The 17,561-nt window shown below is 55.8% G+C and overlaps 1 protein-coding gene across 1 annotated transcript in view; it reads left to right on the top strand.

Annotated features, from left to right (window-relative positions):
* Positions 1–3,423, top strand: part of CHD6 (chromodomain helicase DNA binding protein 6) — a 169,322-nt gene extending 165,899 nt beyond the window's left edge. Inside the window, exon 37 of the mRNA XM_028525117.2 lies at positions 140–3,423. Coding sequence (XP_028380918.1) covers positions 140–1,033 — 894 coding nt within the window. The 3' untranslated portion in view covers positions 1,034–3,423. The remainder of the gene's footprint in view (positions 1–139) is intronic.
* Positions 3,424–17,561: the final 14,138 nt, after the last annotated feature.

Raw genomic sequence — 17,561 nt, 5'->3', positions numbered from 1 at the left:
CCCCGGCAGTAGGTGCGCAGGAGGCGGTGCCACTGGGGGACCCTTTGAGGAGTTGGGCAGGACCGCCTGGGCAGAGCCCCAGGTGACCTCCCATCATCCAGTGACCTTCAGCATCTTGTGTTTCCTTGTCCTTTTCCAGGGCTTTCTCCCAGAAAACAAGTTCAATCACACCCTGGCTGAGCCTGTCCTGCGGGATGCAGGCCCCCGCAGGAGGGGGAGGCGACCTCGGAGCGAGCTCCTGAAAGCTCCCGCCATGGTGGCGGACTCTCCCTCCGGAATGGGGCCGCTGTTCATGAACGGACTGATCGCTGGGATGGACCTGGTGGGGCTTCAGAACATGAGGAATGTGCCGGGCATCCCGCTCACAGGGCTGCTGGGGTTCCCGGCTGGCTTCGCCACGATGCCCACAGGCGAAGAGGTCAAAAGCACCTTGAGCATGCTGCCCATGATGCTGCCAGGAATGGCTGCCGTGCCCCAGATGTTTGGGGTCGGGGGACTCCTCAACGCCCCCATGGCAACTGCCTGCACTTCTGCTCCAGCGCCTCTGTCAAGCACAACGAAAAGTGGCACACCAGTGACCGAACAGACTGTAGAAGACAAGCCGAGTAGCCATGATGTAAAAACGGACGCTTTAGCCGAAGACAGGCCTGGTCCTAGTCCGTATTCTGATCAGTCCGAACCCGCAATAACTACGAGTAGTCCTGTGGCTTTTAACCCCTTTCTCATCCCAGGAGTGTCCCCTGGACTCCTTTACCCGTCCATGTTCCTCTCCCCCGGCATGGGCATGGCTCTGCCCACCATGCAGCAGGGCAGACACTCGGAAATGGCGGGGCTGGAGAGCCAGAAGAGGAAGAAGAAGAAAACAAAAGGGGACCACCCGAACCCCAACCCCGAGTCTGCTCCCGGGTCGGACAGGGGGCCGGGCAGCGATCAGAACTTCCCCGAGCCCGGGGCGCCTGTGCCCCCCGAGAGCGAGCACGCGGCGCCGCCTGGGGACGGGGGCCTCAAAGACTCCACCGGTGACACCCATTAGAACTGTGCTTTCATTTCAGAGACGATGTGACTCGTAAGTTTCTTATCCCATAAAGGTTTGTTACTCCCCTCCCTCCACCTTCATAAGAACCTGTGTTTCCATAAGTAATATTTACCTACCTGATTTCCTGTCCGAGAACTACGGTAACAGATGTTCGTAGTTGCAGGGTCTTGCCACTCCGTTAGCTAAGTATCGTTGACCTAGTCTAGGAGGCGCAGAATCCGCACTCTGTGGTCCCGTTGTCCATTCCAGCAGCCGTAGTGAACGCAGTACCTGGTGGCACGCCCTGCCCCCTCCTCCCAGTCTCCCGCCGGCCTGCGGAGGAACTCGGCGGCGGAAGCTGTCCCCGGGCTCCCGTTGCAGGGCTGAGGCTGAGCCTGAGGGACGGGGCAGCAGCTCTTTCCTCCTGTGAGCCGGACCGGGTGAGAGGAATGTCATGGGGAACCAAAAAGCACAGGAAAAGGAAGTGCCGGTGCACATTTTTTAGTTAAAATATTTCCCTATTTTATGATTACTAAATGACTAGTATAGACAGAAGTATATAACTAATGGCTGAAAATGCATATATTCATTTCCTTATGAAACAGAAACCTTACTGGTAGTAAATTAACTTCCCCCTTTGGGTTTTCCAGACACCTGCAGCAAGAAGAAACACTGACTAAGGCATTACTTTATAGATGTACGTTCTCTCCCGAGCTAAAGGATGATTCTCAGTATGAGGAAGCTTTACATACCCCAAGTGGTCGCCGGTGATGGGGGTGGGTGAGGGGCTCGCCCTCGTGGAGCCACACGCCGCCCCCTCGCCCTGCAGAGCTGCTCCAGGCGCTGCCGGGCCGGCGGGCCTGTCCTCCGTGCGCTCGCTCACCAGGGATCAGGAGCCTGCGAGGAAACACTCACTCGGCACTTGACACTTGCCTAGGTCCTGTTGTCAAAGTTATCTGAGGTTGTCACAACACGGGTGTACCACCTTTTACATGACTGTGAAAAGTTTTTTTCCTCCATCTTCTCTCTATTCGGTTTTCTGTATTGCAGTTGGACCCAGATTCCAAATCATCAGGTTAGTCAAGACTGTTGCAAATTGACTTCATTTTCCTTTTTCCTGCCTGAGCAGCACGTAGGCCCATTTCCTTTGGCCTCCCCACTCCACTCGTGTTCCCACCCCCCACCCCCGACACCTCACTCCCTGTCGGCCGTCTGCACTCTGAGACTTGACGTGAGCTCGTGGTCCAGTGCTCTGGGGGCGCCGGGCCGTGCAGGACCGCTGGGAATGTCGGAAGTGTTGCTAGTACCAGTTTCACATTTTTGTTGTCACAATTTACTGTATTTTTTACTTTTTTCTGTTACCATTTTTGCTAATTTATCAGAAGGTCCAAAAGTTTGACATAACTATTTCAGTTTGCATTATTTATTTATGATGGTTTTGTCATTGTCTTTTATACATTTGGGATTATAAATTATGTAAATGTTAAAATGAGCATCTCAAAGAAGTCTGTTAAATCGTGACCAGAAAAATCAATCGTGTATTTTCAAAAAGTGGAGTCCCAGTTTTGTGAATCAGAGCTATAAATCAGAAGGTCTATAACTGATCATATAAGAAGAAAGAATCCAGTAATTGAACAAATCCTATTTAATGACATCTTTATAGCATAGATGGTCTATAGTGCTGACAACAGATTTCTTGGAAATGCTGCTCTCTCTATTTAACTAACATTTTGTTCAGTTTTGCCTCCAGTGGAAGCAGAAAGGGTTTTTTCAGCTGTTAAATCCTTAAAAATCAATATAATTTATTTATGTAAAAAAATCACTCAATCGATATATTTTTGAACCTTTTAAGTACTAATTTTCTTTTTATCAAGTAGAAAAAAAATGTATTTGCCCTAAATTCTTAAAATACAAATGCTATAAAAATTCCTGTATCTTGAAAGCCTTACTGCGAATGAGTATTATAGGCGCCCGGCGGAGCCTGGGTGTTCACTGTCGTCGTCGTCCTCGTCGTTTTGTACGGAGAAGCTGCTCTCCCCAGGTTCCACTTAGAACCTCCAGCAGGTCACAGGGTTCAGTATGGATTTGACTCACAAACCCACCAGCATGCTCTACCCCTTGTTACAGCTTACCGAACCTGTATGTTAACTCTCTGGGTGTTTAGGCTTATATTTGACTGCTATTGTGTCCCTGTTTGCAAAATGAAAATGACACTTTGTGGATTACTTTCTCTGTAAGGCATAAGTGCTTCTTATGATTATTTTGACGTTTTCAAGAGCAAAAGCCAAATTTAAACTCTCTTCAGCCAACTTGAGCCTTTTCATCAAACCCCATGTCACACACAGCCATAACTTCCCGTGGTCGTTCTTCACCCTGTGTCTTACATAATAAATTGTCTGTGGTCTTGATCCTGGATTTAAAAGAAAAAAGTCGAAAAGTCAAATTTGTATGTGAGGACTTCAGTGGCACTGGGGTGTCTCTTGCTGCCTGGGCCCTTTCTGAATGAATCACTTGCACACAAGAACTCAGTCTTTCCTAGGTGCGCCCCGTAGGGGGCTTGCCGGTGTTCATTCAGCAGGGTTGACTTGATCTGTCCCTGGCCTCCCAGAGCACATGGTTCAAAGGGGCATGGCACAGCTCCCCAGATTCCACCCGAATGCCAGGGCGACCCTACTTCCCCCAGCCCGTTCCAGAAGTCCCACCTCCAGTCCGGCCACACAGCTGGGATTCAGGGCACATGTAGACCTCTGCGGACTGGACCAGGTCCAGGGAACACAGGGATGCAGCAGTAGCTGAGGCTTGCTGAGAACTTTACAGCCTTAGTTTTGGGAAGCATCGCTCTCCAGCCCCGGAAAGGCTATGTCAGAAGTTGTCAACAAGGCGGGCAAGAAAGTGCTGAAGTCTCCGTGAGACTTGAGAGCAAGAGAGGACCCTCCCCCTCCCTTTGCTGGGTCCTACTAAGTACCAACAGGTGGTACATGAATAGCATAGGAGGTGGGTGGGACATGGTTTTATAAGCCTGAGTGTCCTGCCACCATTTTCAAAGTAAGGATGTAGTATAGGCTTTGTAGACCTTTAGTCGAGACTTGGAAAGCTGTCCTGGGTAGAGGAGTGATTTATACAGAATAGGTAGGAGAGTCTCGGTTTCATTCGTGACCTCCAAGCCTGCTCCGATAAATGCTGCCTCCTTGGACAAGGGCGGAGGCGTCCAGGTAGCCCAGTACCTTGGGTCAGTGTTCCAGTGTTTGTGTGTGTGCTCCCTAAGTGACCTTTGTCCTCTCGGTGTTTTGGTTGCCGGGTAGAGACACTGGCATGCAGTCTGCCTAATGAAAGCCAACAGAAGGCCGCAGAGCGCTCTCATCAATCACGGAGAACAGAGCTGGGGTGGGCCCCTCTGTCCCACCCGCCCGAGGTTGGAACACTTGAGCCTTTGTGATAGCCAGCTGGGTCCCCTCAACCTCAGAAACCAGCTCTGACCGAATCACACTCGGAAACATTGGCGCTGGAAACGGTCAGGTCACACCCTTTGGAAAAGTGTATATTTCATTCATTCACACCAGATTTCTCAAAATGGTTTCTTGCAAAAATGACTGTTCATTTGGTCTGCAAATCCCAGAAGGATCTCTTTCTTTGGCCAGCCAGGGAGGACTTCACCCAGCCCTGCGGCCAGCACCTTGGCTTCTCAGGATGCAGTGTCTGAGGTCCAGGAGCAAGAGGGCAGGTCCGCAGGACAGGTGGCTCGTGTTGCCCCCAGGCCTCGTCTTCAGACTCGCCAGAGCACCTGTGGGACGAGACAGGAGAGAAGGGAAAGGGGTAGAGTCGGTACAGGCTCCCACAAGGGGGTGTTCCATGAGATCGGTTTGGAGCTGAAGACCCGAGGGTGGTGGTGACCACAGTGGGTCTGCGCTCTGGCTCGGCCCTAACCCCGGGCCCAGAAGAGGAGGGGGCGATAGACCCAGGAGGAGGGGAAGGGGCGGTGGAACCCTGGGTCGGGGGTGGGGGGAGCACTGCCTTCCACATCTGTAGGACAGGGGTCATTCTAACCTGGACCTACAGGGCGTTGTGGGGTCTATCGAAGCGATCAGTGTCAGGTGCTTAAAGTGGCGCTTGACAGGTGGTTTGTCTGTACTCCTGAGTAGCTGGGGAGGTGAGGATTACCAGTCTCCTGGAAAGATAAGGTAATCGAGCCAAGGTTCTAGCAAGAAAGGATAAGGAAGCTCTTGCTCCCGCCCCAAGGTAAGTACAGAGTGGGTGTGGGGCGTCAAAACAGTGCAAGACGCAGGCTTTCTGGCCTGGCTCTCCCCACAGCCCTTCCCATATGAGCCCGCTGGCCTGGAGGGAACTAAGGGGTGAGGAGACTAGTGGGGCTGGGAGGGGGGAGGCCCTCCCTGGTGTGCAGGTGCCAGATGTGGGGGGTCAAGGGAATGACACCTAGTTAGGTCTGAATTTCACATAAACTTCCTTGGTGTAAGTATACCCATGCAATATTTGGTACATAATCTTACTTGTCTGGAATTTAAATGTACGTATTCAGACGTTTTCTCTGGTGGCCTTACTCTGTGGAGTGACACATTTACTAGACACTTCCTTGGATGGACTTGTTCTGAGGGCCCCGTGGCCATGTCCTTGGTCCCCACCATAACCGCATGAGGTTATCGCCACCTTACAGGTGACAGGACCAAGGCACAAGGGGGCTGAACAACTTCCCCAATCTCCTAGCTGCTAAATGGTGGAGTGGGGTTTGGGGGCCCGGAAAGACTGTTTTCAGAGCCGTAAGCTGACCAGCAGGGCGGTCAGGACGGGACGTCCAGTCAGGCCTGGGGCTGGCTGCCCCTGGGCTACGACAGCCAGCCCTGCGGCCAGAGCAGCAGGTGCCCAGGAGAGATGTTCCTTCCCATCCTGCCACACAAGCCTCGGGACATGGTGTGTCTGGACTCAACAGCCCAGGTCCAAGGGTCCATGCGAGAAGCAGCATCCAGTCTTAGAAGGTAGAAAGGAAGGTTTAGGGAGTGGGGGAAACTGCCCGGCTGGAAGGGCCCAGGGGAAGGGAGAGGGGGAGAAATCCTGCAGGTCTTTCTGAAAAGAGGCAAATTGCAGATGCTGTGAAGTGAGTCTCCCTGACAACGGGGCATCTCTAAAGGCCCGAGCCTCATTTCCACTGGAAGTTTGAGCCGTGACCCGGAAGCAGGGCCAGGAATCCCAGTGGGAAGGGCTTTGGTCCAGCCTTTTGGTGTGAAAACGGCTCACCTCTCGCCCCTAGAGTGTTCGTGGATCACCCACCTACTGTGCTGGGTGCTTCAGGGGCTGCCAGGAAGCAGGCAGCAGCAGGCCCTGACCCAGACCTTCCTCCACACCCCGTGGCCCAGCCCCAGGGCCCCAGGTCCCCGTGCCCGGCCTCGACAGGCACGAGCGCATCCCACAACGTGTCCCCACGGTGAGGCGAGGCTCCAGTAGGTTGTCACCTGCCTTCAGTGGCAGTTTGTCAGGAGAACAAAAATGTACAGGTGGGTCTGATCCCCAAAGCTCAGGCCCAGCACTGTCTTCCCAGAGTGGCGCGGGCCAAGCACGGCCCGCCGCTGCCGCCTGCCTTGGCGCCGCCTGCAAGCCAGGAATGGACTTCACATCTTCAAATAACGGGAAAGTCAAAAGAAGAAGATTCCATGACACATGAGTATCACACCAAATTCAGATCTCAGAGCTTTCACGAACAAAGCTTTGCTGGAGCCCAGCCACCCACATTCCTGCGTGTGTTGCGTGTGGCCGCTTCCACACCAGGACAGCAGGGCTGCGTGACTGTCACACAGCCACGTGGCCTGCCTGCCGGGCCAGGAACAGTCCGTCACTGTCCGGCCCTTCGCAGAAAACACCCGCCGACCCTGCTTCCCAGCGTCAGTTTTATTCACAGATGCAGTGCAGAAACTAAGGGATTTAAGATATTTTTTATGTTAAACATGCTTTTGTAGAAATAGGAATCATATACTGGGATATAAGAGTGACATCTACTGTTAAGAAGAAACAAACGTCAAAATGCCCTGCGTTTCAGGCGTCCCCTCGAGGGTCTGCCTCCAGGCCCACGGGCGTCCTTTCGCTTCAGAGGAAAAGTTGGAGTCCTGCCCTGCCCTCTCCTCCTCACACTGCATCCTGTTTGGGGTGGAGAAGGGGAGCCAGAGGGCAGATGTGAAGCTGCTGATGCGAGGGGACAGTTTTTAGGAAGAAGACCCAGAAGGGGCAGAAGGAGAGTCTGGGGGACCCAGACAGGGGAGGGGCAGGACACGGGTTTAGGGACCGGCAGGCAAAACCGCCCATGCCCTGGGAAGGGGCCGGAGAAACAGTCCCGACCAGGCAGGGACCGCGGGCTGGCTACCAGCAGACGAGCAGAGGGGGGCCTTGCAGGGCACGGGCCCAGAAGGTGAGCACATGTGGGTTGCTGTCCCACCTGGAGCTCCAGCAGCAGGAAGGCCAGATGTGGGGAAGCTGAGCGCAAGGGAGCAGCGACTGGAGCCCCAGACGGGTGCCCGGCCCAGGCGGGCCAACGGCCACATCCTGGAGGCTGAGTTCAAAGGAAGACGGGAAAGAGCAGCTGGGACCAAGTCTGTGCAGGGAGAAGTGAGTTCCCATCGCATCCCGTCTCCCTCCCGTAACCATGGGCAGCAGCCAACACCATCAGGCCCCAACCCACGGCCTCCCTGAGGCACTGAGCCCTTGGACACCCCGTCCTGCTGTGCTCCAAGCTGGGCTGTGCTTGAGGAGGTAGGAGGAGGTCAGACACCCCCCTGCTATCGGGACCTCAGAGTCCAGTAGGGGGGCATGACCAACCCACAGGACCACAGAATCAGCTGGACATAACCCTCTCCTGACTCTGCTCAACACCGGACATTGCGGGGCTGCTATTCCACATTCGAGTCTCCTGCAGCCAGTGCGGGTTTCACAAAGGGAGCGACGGCTACTGTGACGGAACCGATGTGGCTCTCCGAGCAGCCGTGGGTGCCGGCCAAGGGGCAGGAGACAGGCGGGAGGAAGTCCTGCCATTTTCAGGAAGGGAAGATGGGCGATTCAGGTAACTACAGCCCAGTAACTTTGACGTCGGCCCTAGAGGATGCAGTGGTAGGAATGACCTTTAAAAGATTGTGCCAAGGGTTTACCAAGAACAAGTCAAGCCAGACTTACCTCCATCCCCCTTTGCAGCAACTGTGGATGTCGGAGAGAGCGGCCCTAGGTGTTCTTTGTGGTGGCGGACAAAGTGGAGAGCTGTGGGGCTTTGTCCCTGCCTGCATGGCCGTACCCCCCAGGGAATAAGAAATGGGTCTGCGCCCACCTGGGCCCACCTCAGTGGCCCGTGGCCCCTGTTCTCTGGGTAGAGCAATGTTTGTAAACTCGCACACCTGCCAGGTGAGGCAGGTGGCATAGAAGAGTGACACGGGCCGGATTTAAGGCACAAGAAGAGGTGGGGACGATGGAAACTGGAAACCTCTTGCCCTCACTGAAAGGGTCGGGCGCCACCAGCTACAGCCAACCAGGGCCGTGCAGGAACGTGGCCTCGTGTTGCCTGACGCCCTGATGTTTTTTCCAACACAGGACGGAAATTCAGGTGTTTGTGTAAAGTCTCCTGATTTTTTAATGTATGCAATCCGTTCGAATTCTCCAGAAGTCCTCCAAGCGGACACATGTCTGCAGGTGGGAGCTGGCGCACAGAGCACACAGCTGCTACCTGAGTGACTGCAGAGCCCTGAGCTGTGGCAGGCTCTTGCCGCAACCAGCCGGTGACGCAGGAGAACACAGAGTCCTGTCCACCCCCCACCCCGGGATGCCCAGCTGGCTCTAGGAAGCAGAACACTAGGGGAGGTTCAGGCATTCAGGTCAGTGCAGCGCCGGCAGCCGGCGGCCCCCACAGGGGTGAGCCCTGCACCCCGGGAAGGGGGTGTCCAGAGACGGGTTGCAGTCCCACTCGGGGCACGAAGCTGGGCACTTGCCAATACCAGGCGGGAGGTGGGACTGAAGCCGCTTTGCAAAATCACCTTGGCCTAATCATTAGACCCCTTGACCCAGTGGTCCAAGCGGTGCAACCCCTTGTTGCACCCCTCGGAAGGGCACTTGGGCCTCCCCTTCTCTGTCTCCAGCACGTCTGGGTTCCCTGAGGATCCCTGGGGACTTCCAAGGTGCGAGTGATCGCACCGTCAGCCCCTCTGCAGGAGTGAGTGGGGGGAGGAGAGCGGGGTCTGAGAGGGGTCCCGGCTGAGCAGGGCGGTCAGTGGCTCGGGGCCGCTGAGGTATATTTAGCCTCTTTCCTGGCTCAGAGCAAGAGGAGGCCAGACCAGGAAAACACAAGGCTCCGCTCCCACCCACCCGCCTTTCACCCCCATCCCCACTCCAGCTCTGATCCAGGCTTTTCCATCCACAGATCCCAAACTTTCCAGGCCAGCAAAGAGGCAGAGGGGCTGCCAAGGCCCGGGGAAATGCCTTTGGAGGGGCCTAGGGAGCGTGCAGGCCTGTCGGGCGAGCTACTGGGGCCTGAGGAGAGCCCCCAAGCCCAGCCCCTGGGGCTTGCAGTTGGAAGACCCTCCTGCTGTCCTCCCCAGTCCCCTGTGGCATTCCCCCAACCGGAAGCAGTATAAGGAACCGGGCCCTCAATTTGGATACCCCTAGCGTAGGGTGCATCTGAGAGAGGGCGCTGGCGGGATGATGGGCCAGAGGAGGGGGTGCTCTCACCGGCTAAGCTCCTGCAGCCACTTCCCCCTCTCCCCAGATCAGTTAGAGGTAATGAGCATCCCGTGCAGGGAGGGGATGGAGAGGCACCCCCTGGGCCGGATGTGGAGGCCCCTGCACCCTCAGCACACAACCCAGCACCCAAAACAGGCCCAAGGGGCAGGGGCCGTGTTCCACAGCCAGACCACACCAGCCCAGCCATCCAGCCTCTGTAAGGGGCAGGAGCTCGAAGCGATTAAACATCCCCTCAAAGGGGCGTTCTCTCTGGGGAGTCCACTGTATGGGTGCAGCATGCGGGAAACCCTGGGCCCGTGTGTTGTGGTTTTCAGTTGTTCCTTGTGCCCTTTGGTGCCTCTCTCCCTTTCCCACTGTGCCGTCAGCCAGGCTGTGCTCATTTCTCAGGGACAGCGAACACTGGGGAAAAAAACAAGATTTTCTGCCTGGCTTTGGAGTTTCAAAAGAAGCCTGTGGCCTGGACACACGTGGCAGGTGAGAGCAAAGCTTCCGGTACCATCCCTCCCCGACCTAGAAAAGGGCTCCTGGAGGGGAGAGGAGAGGGGGCGCTGGTGGGGACTGGTGGGGTTGCAAGGGGCCAGCCCCCCCGGGAGCACATCCTGCCCGGCTCCGGCACCCCCAGGGCCACGGGCCGCCCGCCTCACGCGGCTGCGGCACCTCCTCCAGAGCAGCTCCCTGGTCCTGTGGGCAGGCCAGTGTGAGTGGCTGCCACCTGGGCCCTGGGCTTCACTCAGGGTCAGATCTTCTTACCCCGTGGGACAGCCCTCCTTGGAACACCCTAGGACACCTTCGCGACCCCTGTGCCGCTAGGGGTGGAGCCCTGGACATCAGTGAGGAGAGAGCAGTGTGGAAAGCCCCCACCCCTGTGCTTTGGGGAGCGGGGACTGGGAGAAACCAGCCGGAGGGCCCTGCAATCCCAAGGCGGGTGGGTGCTGGACAAGGCCCACCCGTGACATTAGTGCCGCTCCAGCGCTGACTTTCTGCTCTGGGGTCTGGAGTCTGGGCTCTGAGCGGGCCAGGAGCCTCATGTGAGGCTGTGCATGAGGGCAGCACCCACCACCCTGTGAGCGGGCATACCCAGGGCGACCCACCAACAGGTCGCTAGGGCCAGGAACAGCAGGGTGCCCTGGAGGGGCTCCCTGAATGACCTGAAGCACCTCTGGGCCTCACTTCCTTTGTGCTCAGTCCCTCCCAGCGCTGCCACCCTGGGCATGAGACCCTGAGATGCTGTGTCCCCTCCTTGGAGGTGGGGGGGTCCCAGACTGAGCTCAGCCTGAGGGTGCAGAGCCCTTCCCCAGGGAGGCTCTGCTGACTGATGCTCCCACTTCATCTTGGGGCTTGGAACGGGGGTCCTGAACCCCCTCAACAGGGTCCCCACCTTCCCGTTAGGCTATCCCCCACAAGCCTTTTTGCAAAGAGCTCGGCTGAGAGCCAGGGAACTTTTGAAAAGTGTACGGGCTGAGCCAAGCTGTGCAAACCTGTGTTCCTGCCCGGGCTGACAGGGGCCAGGTTGTTCCCAGACTCATGCAGAGGTGGGGGTGGGGTTCGAGAAGAAAGGGACAACCTCAGGAGGCCTCACACACTGCCCAGCAGCAGCCGGGGGTGGTGAAGTGGGAGAAGGAATGGCCAGAGGCCACAGAGGTGGGGGCCGGTACCTAGTGTCTCGTGTGAACACACAGGAAACATACACACACACCCAAAAGCACTTAGGTAGAGGCAGCTACACAGATACACAGGCGTGCAAATGTGTAGGTATGTGCTGGTGTACACAGAGATAGGCACAGGTTTATACATATACCTAGGCAGTCACACACACAGCTGCAGGGACATGCTCAAACATGCTCATACATACAAGTCCACTGACACGTGTGTGCATGCATACACACCCAAAGACATACACATACAAAGGGTGCAGACTCGGAAATGCTGGGCCAGAACCAGGAGGAAGGTAGAGGGCTTGACTGCCCTGATGACCCAGCTCTTTGGGCCCAGCTCCTTGGGACCCAGGGTGCATGCGCGCACACGCACACACATGGGCGCACACGCACACAGCCTGGGAGGGAACCACTTCCTTCATAGGAGCCTCTGGATCCAGGGCAACATGCAATCGGGACCTTGTGCTGGGAAAGAAAGTGCCTTTGTCTGCTGGGACCAGGGCTGCGGGGGCAGCTGCAGCCTCCTCCAGGACAAGGGCCAGGCCAGTTCCTCACCCCGGGGAGGAGGGTCAAGCGAGGCCAGGGATGGGGGGTGAGGGAGCCGGGGGCTCTGGCAGACCCTGTCGCCACCCCCGGGACACTGTCTCCTGGCCGGCTGCAGAGAGCCCAGGAAGCCAGCTGCTCCGGGCCCCGGCCTCTCGGCCCCCTGGCCGAGGTCTGGCCCTGTCCTCAGACTGACCCCCGGCCCCGGTGCTGCACTGACCCAGACTGAGGCCCGGCTCTCGCCTCAGGCTCCACGCCTGCCTCATGCCAGCGGCCTCGCTTTTTTTTTTTTTAGCAGAGTGACAAAAGATCAGGCTCCAGAGTCAGAGATGAGAGATGGAGTCCTGCCTGTCAGTCACTAGCAGGGTGACTCAGAACAGACCTGACCTTTCGGAGCCTTACCTTCGAGCTCGGGACACAGAGCTCAAAGGCCAGAGACACACCCTCCCTACTGAGCACAGTACACCGTGGCCACCTACCTCTCTGTGCACATGTCACCGGGCCTGGCCCACAGGGCACCATCCTGCTGTCTGGGGAAGAGAGCCACACCCAGGCCACGTCTAGGGGCTGCCACGTCTGGAGCTCCCTCCTCCCATTTGCCCTTTCCCCGCACCTCGTGGTCTTGGCCTCAGCCCCACAGGTGCCCGGTGCCCTCTGAACCTCCTCGTCACCGGCTGGTGACACCTGCCCGCCGCCCCCGCACCCCACCCCCTGCGCCCTGCCCCAGGCCCGGCCTGAGCTGTGCTCTCTGTGTTCTACCGCAAGAGTGTTCAGTGCAGAGAGACCCTGCAGAGGCGACTTCAGCTCCGTCTCCACACACTGCGCTCAGACTGGTTGCAGTCGCTCAGGGAACACATACGTACTGAAGGCCTACTATGCACTGGATGCTTTTCCAGAGGCTGCACACTGAGGGATGAAGGACGAGACAAAGCCCCCACCCTGTGGGCTCATGTCCTGGCTCCGAGGCTGGGGGTCTTGCACGTCACACATCCCCCCACATCTGCCCCAAGAGCTCATCATCCTGCAGGCACATCACTTCTTTCTTCGTGTCACCACAAAACTTGGGAACATCACTATCATAGCCCTTTCTGCCCCTGGAGAGGATGGGTCTCTCAAGGGCAGGCATGTGCTGGCACGGGGCCCATGAGTGTCAGGCTTGGCCATAGCTATCCACAGTTCAAGTGCATTCACACACCACAGCCCCTTGCCGTGTTCCTGTCTTTTGTTCTGGCTGTAACTTGGCACCTCTCTTTTAATGTATTGCTCAGAATGATGCAATAGCCAAACAACCTGTGTCCAATAGTTAGTGAAATTGTACAGCTTTCAGAAATAACTTGATTGACCCTGAAGCTTAAACAGCCACGTGTCATTTCACGTGCCCTGCTCTGTCACCCACAGCACAATTCATTTGTTCAAGAAGAATTGAACAAATTCTTGCCCCATGCCAGACCTGAGTGGGGGAGGGGAGCCCACGCAAGACCCTGTCTAGAGAGGACCCTGACTAGCTGGGAACCAGGTAAGCAAAGAGTACAACTGGGTGATAGTACAAATGATGGGCAGGCGCTGTGGGGGCTTCCTGGGGAGATGGCTGGGGGGGTCACAGCGGGGTGTTGCAGAACAGGGGACATTTGAGCAAAGCCTTCAAGGAGCAGTTGGATCTTTTTCCGGTGAAGACGAGAGAGTGAGCCAGGCAGAGAGAGCGGCGTTTGCAGAAGTCGGGGAAATGGGAAGTGCCTGGTGTGTGTGAAGGAGTGGGAAAATGTCAGATGTGCCCGGCCAGGCCTGTGTCGGGCTGGGCTGCAGAAGCTGGCACCGCATAGGACCGGGGATGCCAGGGAGACTGGGGAACCCCTGCCGTGTGTAGGGCACCCAGCCTGGCCCTTGGAGCTGCCCCACTGGACTCTCCGCTCCCACTCCAAGCCCTCTGGCCGGCCCTGCCCCCAATCCCCGCTGCTGCACTGGGAAACACAGGGCTCACTGGGCTCCAGTTCTCCTCTGTCCTCAGCTTAGAGAAGAAATCAGGAGCAGGAATTTTTGGAAAAGCTCTTTGTATATTGCAGTTCTTGATTCTTTTTTACACAGGTCTCTTATCTGTCCTTTTTTTTTTTCAGTCTGACCTTTATTTTGTTTTGGTGGGAAGGGGGAGCCTTATGTACTTTTGTTATCAAGTCCATTGATCTGTTCATCTGAGGTCTTCTTAGAAGATTGCTGCCTGTCCCGAAATTGTATACATTTCAGGATTCTTTCATGGTTTTGCTTCTGACACTGCAATCTTTAAGCCGTCAGAGGTCATTTGGGTGAAAGGTAGAAATCTAAGTTTATTTTCTCCAAATTTTTGGCCAGTTGTCCAGCCCATTTTGGTGAGTAATCCATCATTTCTGCACTCGTTTGTTGATTTTGTTCAAAATTCATTCCTCCTCTTTTTGCTTTTGAAAGTCATACTTGGAATCAGAAGGGGAGAGAGGCAGAGGCAGAGAGAATGAGAAGTGGTCCAAATGCCGTGGAAATACACGTGTAGAAGGTGAAAACCCTCCCCGGAGCCCACCTCCCCGAGATGACAGCCGTTACCAGGTTGCTATGCAGCCTTTATTATTAGTGTTATAACACCTATTAGGTTTCTCTTAAGTACAGAGAAGTACAAAGGGGAAAACCCAAAGGCAGTCAAAATCTCTAGGTAATATATTGCCATAAAACTATGTTAATGTTAAAAAAAAAAAAAGAGTAAACCTGGCTGGTGTGGCTCAGTGGATTGAGTACTGGCCTGCAAACCAAAGGGTCACAGGTCTAATTCCTAGTCAGAGCACTTGCCTGGGTTGTGGGCCAGGTCCCCAGGTGGGGGCGCGTGAGAGGCACCCCACACATTGATGTTTCTCTCCCTCTCTTTCTCCCTGTCTGTCTCCCTCCCTTCCCCTCCCTCTAGAAATCAATAAAATCTATTTTTTAAAAAATAAAAATTCTAAAAAGGGTAAACTATATGAGGTTGGAAAAGTCAAACATTCTGAAAGATACAAAATGAAAAATGAACCATCTCCCCCACTACCCTCCCCAACCTAGTCCTTTGCCCCAAAGCTAACCAGCTGACATTGCTATTTGCTTTAGTTTGAAATGAATTTCTGTACCACATTCCGAATTCTTATGTGTAGATGAGCCTATTTTTGGACCTTTATTTTTTTTTTTTAAGATTTTATTTATTTATTTTTAGAGGGAAGGGAGGGAGATAGAGAGAGAGAGAAACATCAATGTGCGGTTGCTGGAGTTTATGGCCTGCAACCCAGGAATGTACCCTGGCTGGGAATCAAACCTGGGACACTTTGGTTCCCAGCCCGTGCTCAATCCACTGAGCTACGCCAGCCAGGGCTTTGGACCTTGATTTTTATGTGTCTCTTATTTCTCTGCTAGTCTAGTGCTAGTACCATACTGTTTAAACTATTAGAGTTTTCCCATGTGTTTGAACAGCCGGGAGGGTAAGCCCTCCCTTATTGTTCTTCATCCTCGGAGATATCATGACCGTCGTGGTCCCTTTGCATTGCTGTAACAAAGCACCATAGACCGGGTGATCTAAACAACAGAAATTCGTTCCCCGCAGTTCTGGAGGCTGGAAATCCGAGATCAGGGTGGTGGCACAGGCTCTGTCGAGGGCTCTCTTCCAGGTGGCTGCCAGCCAGCCTCTCGCTGTGTCCTCATGTGGCAGAAGGGGGCCAGAGAGCTCTCCGGGGCCTCTGCCATGAGGGCGGCAGTCCCATTCCTGAGTCTGCTCTAATTGCCTCCCCAGGGCCTCGCCTCCTGATACCATCACGCTGGGCGGCAGAATTTTAGCATAGGAGTTTGGGGGCAGGGATTCAGTCCTTCACACTGACTACTCTTACTTACTTATCATGCCACCTTTATATTGTGCCCCCACCCCCTTTGACTGGGAGTGTGTTGGAACTGCATTGTTTCTATGCATTCATTTGGGGACGTTATCTTCCTTACCCTAGTGAGCGTTCCTGCTGTGGACAAGGGTGTGTCTGTCCCCTGGGATTACATCTAGGCTCCGTGGTCTTTCGCATTCGGGACCCTGAACGTCCTCCCTGGGGGTCCATCATCTGAATCCATTGGAGGTTGCAGCTGTAGCCAGCTGAGGAAGAGGATGGGGAGCCCTGGTCACTGTCCCCCGCCCCTGAGGGCCGGCAGGTAGGAGAGGGAGCGGGCTCACTGAGCAAGGTGGCAGAGAGCGGGACTCCGACCGGCTGGGGGTCACCCAGGGGCTGAGCACGCCACCACGGGCACCTTTCCTGTGTTTCAGGCAAAATGTCACCTCTGCCACTCAGGGACTCCCTGGCCTGGTGGGGACAGTGGGGGTGTGATGGGTTACAAGGGCCCAGTCCTACCGCTGACCAAGGGGAAAGGCCCGAGGTGTCCCAATACCTCCTCTGTGACCCTCACTTCACTCTTCACAGTGACCCTTAGGGAAGAATGGTGCTGATCCACTCCACGTCCAAGGACAGCGAGGGGCAGCAAGGCCGGGAGACCTAACCGAGGTCCCCCAGCAGCACCAAAGCAACCGGATGCCCAAGCACACGCCCCTCAGGCTATCTTTCTGTGATTGTCCCATGGGAGGCCCTGCTCAGAGCCGGGAATGACCGACAGGAGCCAGGACAGCCCCCCTCCCTCCCCCAGGCAGAGGACGGCCACTGGGCAGGTGAGCAGCCCGGGGGCAGCAGGGAGACCCCGCCGGCTCCTCTCCCAGGCCTGGGTCTGCGCGTGCGTCTGCCCCCTCCCCCGGGCCGCTCTCAGCTTGGCTCGCGGTGTCCCCAGGGGGCCAATGGGCTTCTTGATTCCAGGCTGCACATCTGGAAGTTGACGCTATTAAAACAAACCCCATTATATAACAAACGGACATCTGGAACCCGTTAGCGTGGAGTTTTTAGAAAAAGAAATGGTTTTGGATGTGCTCTCTCCTAAAAATGTGGCAAGGCACCCTCACCCTGGCTCTCCAGGAACCCAGAGACCAGGCAGTCTCTCCTGGACCCGTTTCTCAAGGTAGCTCGGGCCAGGCCAGAGGCAGCCCGGGCAGGGGCAGAGACGGGCTCCCCCCCACCGCTGGACAGACAGCTTCGCTGTCCCCTGAGGATTCCGTCCTGGGAAGGCCCCTTCCAACCCCACTAAATTCAGCACTAGTGTGCCTACTACGCGCTGCCAGCACTATGTCTTTCACGTGCTCCCCCAGCCCCTCTCTGAGCTTAAATGGAGTCATTCTGGCTTTCGGACTGCCCGGGATTCTAAACCGCAGCGTGTAAACAGGTCTGCACCAAGTCATATTCCGACTGAGCCTGCACACCTTGGCTCGACCCTAGAACTCCCTGGAGCCCTCTGCCCTCTCCCTGAATCGCCCTCCTAGCCTTCCTCCCCGGACACAGGCGCCCTGGGGCTCCACACTGGGGGGCGCCGACGCACAGATGACTTGGCGTGAGCTGTGGCCGTTCCCTCCGTGACCGGGCCTGGAGCGGACAGTGAAGAGGCTCGGTGAGAAATGTCTGGCTGACATTCTTAAGTGGAAATTTCAGTTTTTTAAGTCTTTTCCCGCTAACATTCTATGATGAAAAATTTCGAACAAACGAAAAGTTGAAAGACCTGTACAATGAACACCC

This window comes from Phyllostomus discolor, chromosome 9 (genome assembly GCF_004126475.2).
Source record: "Phyllostomus discolor isolate MPI-MPIP mPhyDis1 chromosome 9, mPhyDis1.pri.v3, whole genome shotgun sequence".
Taxonomy (NCBI): domain Eukaryota; kingdom Metazoa; phylum Chordata; class Mammalia; order Chiroptera; family Phyllostomidae; genus Phyllostomus; species Phyllostomus discolor.
The sequence above is the reverse complement of the archived record's forward strand: the minus strand, read 5'-3'. Positions and strand labels throughout refer to the sequence as shown.